Genomic DNA, 11080 nt, shown 5'->3' with positions numbered 1-11080 from the left:
TGCTTTGCACTCTGGTTGCAATTATGCAACACACTTACTCCTTTATGCAACACACATGGTCCTGCATACTACACTCTATTTCATACATAAGACACTTCGTTCAAAAATGAAATTTCAGGGTGCCATTTGGAAAACACATGTATCCAAAATACAAAACACATCGGGTAATTGCAACCACTCAAATATACACCTGAAGGCACTTACTTGCAAAACTGAACACCAATTAGCCAACCACAAAAAGCCCTCAGTTTAGCCAATTCAAGAACTTTGCAAGCATGGATGGAGGGAGAGCAAGAGGAAGAGGAGGAGGAGGTCAAAGAGGCCATGCACGGACCCATATTTCTGATGATATAAGAGCAACTTTGGTGGACCATGTCATCAACCACGGCCTGACTATGAGGGAAGCTGGGCAGAGAGTCCACCCACATCTAAGCCGCTTCACAGTGGCATCTGTAATAAGAAAATTCCGACTAGAAAACAGGTCTGTCTTCATCTCACTGCCTTCTACTCTACTCAGATGGTTTTCATAGTACTGTTCTACAGTTACCATATCAAGTGTACAGGGTATTGCAGGGTGCTAATGCTCCTTTTGCAGCCAAAGTGGTAGTTTCTGTGAAACATACCATGATTACTTATATTGAAGTACAGTGTTGTACAGTGGATGATACAGTATATACAGTGAAGAAAAATAAGCAAACCGATGACAATATGTGGTTGTATTTCTCTAGAATGACTCGAAGACCTTCTGGGGGAGGACGCCAACGCCTGTTCACACAACGGCAGGAACTTGCTGTTGTGGACCTAGTGAGGGCAGACAATGCCATCCGTCTCCACCAGCTACGACGGAAAATACTTGCAGACAGGCGAGTGTTCAGCAACATAGACCATGTGAGCATCACCACCATGAGACGCATCTTGGGTAAACACAGCATCACCATGAAGCAGCTCTACAGAGTCCCATTCGAGAGGAACAGTGACAGGGTCAAAGGACTTCGAGCTGAATATGTACGGGTACGTGTAACTGTCCCTTACATTTACAATAGAGTATTGGTGAAGTCCAGTAGCAGCTGAATATGTACCATATCAGTACCACATGGATCCATTCTGAGAGCTACACAGGTACCTGTGTGATGGGGTGAGGGTGCTGTATGTGTAGCACTGTAGTACAGTGATATGTTCCCCTTTTTTCCAGAGAATCTTGGCCATGGATGGAGCTGCACAGCCTCATGAATACATTTTCATTGATGAAGCTGGATTCGACCTGAGCAAAACAAGACGACGGGGTCGTAATGTAATTGGCCAAAGGGCAATTGTGCACGTCCCAGGGCAGCGCGGGGGAAACATCACATTATGTGCCGCCATATGCCTTCGAGGGCTTCTGCACCATCATGCAATACTGGGTCCATACAATAGCCAACACATACTCACATTTCTAGATGCTCTCCATGATATAGTTGTACAGAACAGACCAGATCAGCCCAGGTTTGTGGTGATATGGGATAATGTCAGTTTCCATCGGGCTGCTCTGGTCCAGGCCTGGTTCTCCAACCAAAGTCAACTTGAAGTGGTATGCTTGCCCCCTTACTCACCATTTTTAAACCCTATAGAGGAATTTTTTTCGGCTTGGAGATGGCGTGTATATGACCGCCAACTACATGCCTGCATGCCTCTTCTGCAGGCAATGGAACAGGCCTGCGGCGACATTCAGGTGACAGCAATCCATGGATGGTTTTGACATGGAAGAGGATATTTTCCCCGGTGCCCAGCGGGAGAAGACATTGCTTGCGATGTTGATGAGGTCCTGTGGCCAGACCCCAACAGACGGCGGGATCCATGAGCCCACGTATGCACAATTGTCATGATTTTTTGTTTACAGTATAGTGTTTTTTCTATTACTGTATTATGGGTTTTTTTTGTTTTGGTTTTTTTTGCTTTATCTGAATTCATGGTACTGCAATGTACAATATTGAGTAGGTCTATTTGCTTTTTTGGTTGTTTGCAAATGTGTCTCCTGAAAATATGCCTTCTGAATGAACAATGGAAATCAAAGACTGCAGTGCTTTATATAAAGTAGACTAGTGTGTTCCTCCTGCTCTGTAAGTGTTTGCATATGATGCAAGTATGTGTCATTTTGTCAACAGAGTTACATTTTGACAAAGGAATGTTAGGTTTTGATAGCAGAGTTTAGGTTTTGAGAGTAGAGTTTCAATTTGGTGCAGATGTGAATGGTATATTTCCCAGTGTTGTGTCATGTTTACTTGTGTTTAGGGTTTTGGCACAATGAGCAAAGTTTTGCAAAATGTGTTCAGGCAACGGGCAAAAACTGTAAGACAACATATGTTCCAGCTGGACTACAGGGAACCAGCACAGCCAGAGCAGCCTCACTACGTTGTTGTGTGGGATAACGTCAGCTTCCATCGCGCTGCTCTGGTTCGTGACTGGTTTACCAATAACCCAAGGTTTTCTAATATCTTTCTGCCTGCATACTCTCCCTTTCTAAACCCGATAGAGGAGTTATTTTCGGCATGGCGGTGGAAAGTGTATGACCGAGAACCTTATGTCCGTGTTCACCTCCTTCAGGCCATGGAAGAAGCCTGCCTAGACATATCAGTAGATGCATGCCAGGGGTGGATCAGGCATGCAAGAGGATTTTACCCCCGCTGCCTGGCTGGGGCCAATATAGCCTGTGATGTGGATGAGATTCTCTGGCCTGACCCAGACCAAAGACAAGATGCTGAGGTGGGATAATGTTTCTGGTGTGTGTTGTACTGTATAGTACATGAATGACAATGTGCCACTGTACATACATTGGTTGCGTCTTTTGTGTTTATCATGTGACAAGGGTTTTAAAGGGGAGAACCATAAGCAACCTAATTGTTTTGGAACTATTGTTTTGAATTAATAGTACCAGTGTGCAAAACTCTGTTGTAGTGTGTGTGTTTTTGAGGGCTTGTGTTTGATGTCTGAGGGCAAAGTTTGGTTTTTCAGCAGGAGTGAATAGTTTTGGGTGTAGAGCTTCATTTTGACCTGGAAATAGGATGTTTGGGGAATTGAGTGAGAGGTTATGGATTTGTGTTTACTGTTGTGAGGATATGAGGCGTAGTTTCAAGAAATGTGTTTTAGCAATCGAGAAAAACTGTAATAAATGCAAATTACTGCAACATTCAAACTCCAAATAAAAAACCTGTCTAACTTGATTCAGTGCTTCTACATTTTGTAGAAGGATTATTTTTAGTTGAACTGAATAGGCTGTAAAAATCATTAACATTTTGGTAGGAGTGGGGCCTGTTGGAGTGGGAGCTGTCCCATTAAACCATACCACAGTACCTGTTAAACTTCTTTTCAGGCATTGGTTGTCTCATTCCACTCTTGCTCATCAAGGGTGGAACGTCATCCCGAAAACCTCTGAAGTAAAGTGTGCCTAAGCACAATTAAGTCCCTGCTGCAGGGACATCAATTTAGTTGTCCGTTTATAGAGCTAGATTTCACTGAGGCTGCGGTTGCTGTGTTTTCACATTTCATTAGTTTGCAGGCTTTGCCAGGGTGGGGGCAGATGCACAAGGAGGTGGTGGTAAACTGGTGCTGATCCCAACATAAGAATTTTGACTTCTTTATTTTCCACTCTTTAAGTCCCGCCATAGTTCTCTCCCTCCCATGCTCCCAGACACCCGTGCTGCCATTTGCAACCATTATTAAAGTCATATTTCACAGCTTAGTCCATAAAAATTACCCAACTTGCTTCAAATTAGTAGGCTAGCTTTGCCGCCACCACCAAAGCCCACTCCACCCTCAGCCTCTGTTTCCCATTGGTTACCCTTACCAAACGTCAGAAAGTGATGGGCTTGCAGTGGATTTTACACAGCTAAACCATCACTTGGAATTCACACAGAAAACTCTTCAAAGTTTTTAAACTGACCTTATGTATTACAGTTTTTGCCCGTTGCTTGAACACATTTGGCAAAACGTCGCTCATTGTGCCAAAACTCTAAACACAAGTAAACACGACACAACACTGGGAAATATACCATACACATCTGTGCCAAAATGAAACTCCACTCCCAAAACCTAAACTCTGCTGTCAAAACCTAACATTCCTCTGTCAAAATGTAACTCTGTTGACAAAATGACACATACTTGCATCATATGCAAACACTTACAGATCAGGGGGAACACACTAGTCTTCTTTACATAAAACACTGCAGTCCTTGATTTCCATTGTGTATTCAGAAGGCACATTTACAGGAGACACATTTCCAAACAACCAAAAACGCAAATAGACCTACTCAATAGTGTACATCGCAGTACCATGAATTCAGATAAAGCAAAAAAAAAAAAAAACACAACACAATAATACTGCAATAGAAAAAACACTATACTGTAAACACAAAAAACCATGACAATTGTGCATAAGTGGGCTCATGGATCCCGCCGTCTGTTGGGGTCTGGCCACAGGACCTCATCAACATCGCAAGCAGTGTCCTCTCCCGCTGGGCACCGGGGAAAATATCCTCTTGCATGTCGAAACCCTGTCACTGTTCCTCTCGAATGGGACTCTGTAGAGCTGCTTCATGGTGATGCTGAGTTTACCCAAGATGCGTCTGATGGTGGTGATGCTCACATGGTTTATGTTGCTGAACACTTGCCTGTCTGCAAGTATTTTCCGTCGTAGCTGGTGGAGACGGATGGCATTGTCTGCCCTCACTAGGTCCACAACGGCAAGTTCCTGCTGTTGTGTGAACAGGCGTTGCCGTCCTCCCCCAGAAGGTCTTCGGGTCATTCTGGAGGAATACAACCACATATTGTCATCGGTTTGCTTATTTTTCTTACAGTACTTTACTGTATGTACTGTGTCATCCACTGTACAACACTGTACTTCAATATAAGGAATCAGCCACTTTGGCTGCAAAAGGAGCATTAGCACCCCGTACACTTGATATGGTAATGTGATATACTGTAGAATAGTGCTATGAAACCATCTGAGTAGAGCAGAAGGTATGGAGGTGAAGACATACCTGTTTTCTAGTCGGAATGTTCGTATTACAGATGCCACTGTGAAGCGGCTTAGATGTGGGTGGACTCTCTGCCCAGCTTCCCTCATAGTCAGGCCATGGTTGATGACATGGTCCACCAAAGTTGCTCTTATTTCATCAGAAATATGGGTCCGTTCATGGCCTCTTCGGCCTTCTCCTCCTCTTCCTCCTCCTCCTCTACCTCTTCCTCTTCCTCTTGCTCTCCCTCCATCCATGCTTGCAAAGTTCTTGAAATGGCTACGCTGAGGGCTTTTTGTAGTTGGCTAATTGGTGTTCGGTTTTGCAAGTAAGTGCCTTCAGGTGTGTATTTGAGTGGTTGCAATTATCCGATGTGTTTTGTATTTTGGATACATGTGTTTTCCGAATGGCACCCTGAGATTTCATTTTGTGAGCGAAGTGTCTTATGTATGACATAGAGTGTAGCATGCAGGACCATGTGTGTTGCATAAAGGGGTAGGTGTGTTGCATAAAGGAGTAGGAGTGTTGCATAATTGGTACTGGGGTGCAAAGCAGCGCTTTTGTTTAAGGTATGGGTACATGTGTTTGAGGTATGGTAACAAAAGCTTCACGTTGTGTTACTTTAGTCTGAGCATGGGTTTATAGTGTTCAAGCAACGGGCAAAAACTGTAAGCCATTAAAGTTTGGGATTACTCAGCTCAGTTTAGGTTTAACTCTTGAATCCTGTGCATATGCTGAACATGTCCCACTGTTCAGATATACTACTCAAAAAAATTAAAGGAAAACTTGGAAAACACATCAAATCTCAACAGGATAAAAAACATGCATTGTCATAATTGATGGATTACTCTCGTCATGGCAGGGTCCAGAGGACAGAAGCACCCACTCTCTTCTGGACTGAACTCCTCTCTTTCTGACCTGGTGTGTATTTAGGTACGGGAACACGAAGGCAGTCTGCCGCTGTTTGTCTTCCAATGACATCTTAAGTTGACCAGGTGGCCCTCCAGAAGCATCTGCAGCAGTTCAAATAGTGCTGGATTGACAGTTCAATTCTGTCTCTTTAGATGGGAAGAGGGGGAAAGACTAACCTGTGCAGAACTTCGTCCACACTTTGGATGTGAACCAAGATGTCGTTGAGATAGACGAAGACAAAGATGTTCCTGAAATCCTGGAGGATGCCATTAGCCAATGTCTGAAAGACCGTCCAGGAAGTTAGTGAGGCCAAAAGGCATTACCAGATCCTCAAAGTGGCCCACTTTTGCCCTCCTGAGTTCTGAATCAATGGCAAGCATTCTTGTGAACTAGTTTTTAGAAGATGGTGGCTCCCTGCAATAACTCAAAGACAAATGACAACAATAGCAGCAGGTATTTGTTCTCAATAGTAATCTGATTGAGCCCCCTATGGTCAATGCAGGGCCGTAATGACTTGTCTTCTTTCTCAATGCAGGAACTTCTGCAACACTTAAATGGAAGAAGAACAACTTTATTGACTGACTAACACATTTCGGCTTGTGGCCTTCATTGGACCCTGATGAAGGCCACAAGCCGAAACGCATTGGCATCTGACACTGACAAAAAGACATGAGGCCGAGCTAGAGCTGGCAGTGCTAAAAAAAAGATTTTCATTTGAAGTGACCAGGATGGACAGGATTAGAAATTGGTAAACCATTTGAGCAATTTGGAGGCATTAATAGGCAAGGCTGAGATGGTTTGGATAGGTGCAGAGGAGCGATAATGGATATAATGGATATAATGGACAAAGGGACGTGGAGCTGTTAGGCAGGAAGAAAAAAGGCTGTCCTCCCATTAGGTTTATGGATGTAGTGATGGAGAACATGCTGAGGGTTGAAGGATGAGATGAGGATGATGCACTGTTGCAATGCCTAAAGGCAGCACCTGAAAAAAGAAGAGGATTACAGCATCTTTCTTTCTTAATAATTAGCTTTACACTTAGTGTCACATATTATGTTAGCTATACTAAAAATTTCTTGTAACATTTCCTCCACCCTGGAATGGTTTCCAAATGCGGTTCAACATACAATTAGGTTTGATTAAATATGTCACTCATGTGATATATTCACCCTCACATCTCAACCACTTGAGTGTTGTGGTGAAGATATTGTTTACAAAGCCAAGAACATGACTGAATAATGTATCCCTCATTATATCCCTTCATCATGAACTTCTTTAGTGGGCTCTTGAAAGTTCACACCATGTCTTCCTTAAAATGCAAACGCTTCACGTAAGGTTGAAGTGTTAAGAAAAATGCAAAGGTAGTTAAAAGATTCTGCTCTGCTTTTCTGGGTGGGAGGAACAGACACAGGAATCATTGCAGACTGAAAGAGGGATTCGATCACTTAAACAAAAAGAGGGAAAGGAGACGATAAATCCCTCTTCGTCTCCTTTCCCTCTTTTTGTTTAAGTGATCGGTTAGAAAAAGGAAACCTCAAGGAAATGACTGTTGCTTCAAACTTAAAAAAAATAAACTTGAACCTTAAAAACATGTTCATGTTTATGTGGTCTTCATGTGAAGACCAAGCCAGAGAGAAAGACGGGCTATCAGTCTTTAAGACAAAAGACTGTCAACAAGAATGTCCTGCAAGATACAGGGGAAAAGCTATAACGAAGCGTCTGCTGTGTTCAGCATTTAAGATACCAGGCCAACCATGGAGACTATGCCCTTTTCAGTTGGCCACGACTGAGATGCTCTCCAAAAGAGGAGCTGACAACCACATTAAGATAGTATAATCTGGTGAGGGTGACTTGCGTGACCACATTGCAGCTCCACACGTGCCATTGGGACAGTCTGGGCTTTTACAAGGGTCTGCCCACAACCCCATGGTTAAAACAGACAAAAAACTGGTGTGTTTTCCTAATGGTCTGGGTGTGCCTGATATAATCTGTCAAGACCCGGACAGGGTACAGAGCAGCGCTACCTCCTAGGCCTCCTAGGCCTCCTAACCAGAATTGCATAATGCTATTATAAATATAAATAAAGCAATTTAATCACAGAATTTTTTTGAGGGGTCGTGAAAAATAACTATTTGAATGAACATAAAAAAGCCATGCAAAGGATTTCCACGTGATTTTATTGCTTCATTTTATCGTTATACAATTTAGTTATTCCAACTTAATGATGAATCAACTTATATAGCGCAGTTAAGTCCAACTTAATTTATCTGAGTTGATCCAACCCATGCAAATTAAGTTAGTCCAACAAACATGCTTAATGCTAATAGAAAGTCATTTATTAATGTGCAAATTCTTCCTATGATTATTTTAAGTTCATTTAAAGAGTTGTTTTTTGTGTTCAACAAAGTCTAGAGTTTGTTTAACATAAACTTTAGTGGATTTATAAAAAACTTTCACATAGCTGCCACTGCCAGGGTCACGGGGTTGGGGGGTTTACTGGAACCTATCCCAACTGACATAGGGCAAGAGGCGGGGTACACCCTGGACAGGTTGCCAGTCTGTCACAGGGCTAACACACAGAGAAGACAACAATACATACTCATATTCACACTTTGGGGCAATTTAGAATCGTCAGCTAACCTAATCACACTAACATTATTTTGGGAGCAGGAAGAGTAACTGGAGAGAACCCACCAAACTTCACACAGGAAGGCCACAGGCAGTTGGTGGATTCAAACTCAGGACTTTTCTGTGAGGCAACAATGCTGCACACCAAGCCATCAAGCTTTCACTCCATACTTTAAAAAAGTAGAAAAGCTATGATTACAAGGCTTGATACAGAATTTCTTTATATTTTTGTCCTTGACAGGTTAAACCACAATAAATAGCAATATCATAAACGTGGTGTGTGTGTGTGCTTTTCTGCCTCTTATCACCCCAGAGTCCAGGCAACCACTCCTGCAAGCTTTTATCGTGTCATCTCAACAAGAATACATTTTAAAAGTGTTAAGTTGTTGAATTTTATGCAAATAATATATATGATTTCATCATAGAAACATAAAATCATTTTGTTCGAAATACAAGTTAGACGTTTGTAAACATAACAACTATTCAATTCAATTTTACTTATACAGCACCAAATCATGACAACAGCTTTATGTTACAAGTTAGACCCTACAATAACACATAAGCATGTATGTTATACATAAATTTATATGTTATTGCAAGCCAATTTCATTTTTTTAGTGCAATTGTTAAGAAATAAATCAGCTGTAATTAACATGAAGTAGAAAAACTACAGAACAGACAGAGTGAGAGCTGAAAACTCCTCCTGTTTTGTCAAAAGAATGCAAAGCGGTGGTGCAAAGATCTCGAGGAGAGAGCCTAGGAGAAAGTGCTGCAGGGATGCTAACCAAAGTGATCCAGTGTAAGCTCAGGTTTCAAGTGTTTCTCTCTGAAAACCGTGAGGTAATTTAGATAAAAGAGTGGAGGAAAAACGGAAATCAATATTCTTTTGATCTAAGAAATAACATTTCTGATAGAAAGCGCAGAGGACTGTGGACTGGGTTCTGAGGATTAGGATTCAGGTGCAGCTCAAGATTTATCCTGAGGAGAGCTGCATAATTACAAACTTCTCAACCACATAAACCTGACATCACTGTGGAACAGCTGACCTATACAATCTGCAGAAGAACACAAAACTTTATGTACCATCAGATCATGAGCTATCCTACATACTATGTTACTGCGTCACATACATGTATGTATGCATCACTTTTAAGTTTTAATAGCCCATGGCAACATTCAGGCATTAATCTAAGAAAGTGGCACTTTTACTTTGAGGAGAGATTGAGGAGAGAGAAGTTATTCACTGTGTGCACAAAGCTGGGCAAAGTAAGCTCATTTCAGTTAATTTCTGCTTTATTTCATTAAAACAGTTATACAGTCACGGAAAAAAAATTTTGAACCCCTGCTGATTTTGTAATTTTGCCCACTAACAAATAAACGATCAGTCTATAATTTTAATTGTAGGTTTATTTGAACTGTGAGAGACAGAACAACAACAACAACAAATCCAGAAAAATGCATTTCAGAAAGTATAGGTGGGGCTTCTTTTTAAACACTCAACATGAGGATTGAGAGAAGTTTTAGAACAGAGATACAGTTTTGGCACTGCAGTAACAACTTTGAGCCATTACAAGTGCCAGTAAAAAAAACTCAACTGCTGCATAGTCATGCTATAAACATTCATCAACCACTTTATTATGTATGCCTGTTCCACACTGCTCGCTACAGTAATCCACTCATTCTTATACAGCAGTTTTCTCTCTACATAAACACAACAAGTGCTGATACAACGTAATTTGTCTCCTTCACACAAAAACTTGAAACACATGAAAGTGCTTTTCTAACAGTCACACACATTCATACTCTTCATCATCAGGGAGCATCCTGGGGTTACAATCTTGCCCATTTAGCATACACCAACACCCAGACCAACCTTCCGATTATTAGATGACCTCCTCTACAGCCAGCCCAAATATCTAATCAGCCTTTCACATCAACAGCAGCTCAAAACATCCTTTTCAGGGTCACGAGGGACTGGAGCCTATGCCAGCTATCTGTCGAGAGTACACCCTGGATAGGTCGCCAGTCTGTCACAGGGCTACCATATAGACACAGACAACCAAGGGCAATTTAGAGTTTCCACTTAACCTATCCATGTCTTTGGACTGTGGGAGGAAGCTGGCGCACCCAGAAAGAACCCAGAACATAAAAACTCCACACAGAAAAATACCAGCCTGATGGTGGAATTGAACTCAGAACCTTCTTGCTGTGTGGCAACAGTTCAAGTCAAGCATCTCAATAAGAGAGAAAGTTGACTTAATGTGGCCAGACAAGCAGGTGTGAGTATTTCAAACAGTGTTGACGTACTGGGATTTTTCCACCCAACCAGAAACTATCCAGTGAGCAGCAGTTTCTGGATGTAAATACCTTAATGTCAGAGAAGACAACACTTACTGTCCTGTTTATTGTGGATTACTTTAAGCTGCACCACTAACTCAAATAACCACTCATTACAAACAAGGAAGGTAGACCAGAAAGCTAAACACATCTGATTTTGAAGCAGATGGGCTACAACAACACCACACTGGGGGCCACACCTGTCACCTAGAAAG

The 11080-nt window shown here is 42.0% G+C and overlaps 1 protein-coding gene across 1 annotated transcript; it reads left to right on the top strand.

Moving 5' to 3' along the window:
• Positions 1-729: 729 nt before the first annotated feature.
• Positions 730-2300, top strand: LOC308400342 (uncharacterized protein; the record flags this gene model as incomplete). The annotated part of the gene is made up of 3 exons (XM_080887987.1): positions 730-1011; positions 1193-1567; positions 1679-2300. 3 exons carry the CDS (start codon positions 730-732, stop codon positions 1733-1735), a joined length of 714 nt encoding a protein of 237 aa, XP_080744113.1. The 3' UTR covers positions 1736-2300.
• Between the last annotated feature and the right edge of the window lie 8780 nt (positions 2301-11080).

This window comes from Rhamphochromis sp. 'chilingali' (genome assembly GCF_963969265.1).
Source record: "Rhamphochromis sp. 'chilingali' genome assembly, chromosome: 7".
Lineage (NCBI taxonomy): Eukaryota > Metazoa > Chordata > Actinopteri > Cichliformes > Cichlidae > Rhamphochromis > Rhamphochromis sp. 'chilingali'.
The sequence above is the reverse complement of the archived record's forward strand: the minus strand, read 5'-3'. Positions and strand labels throughout refer to the sequence as shown.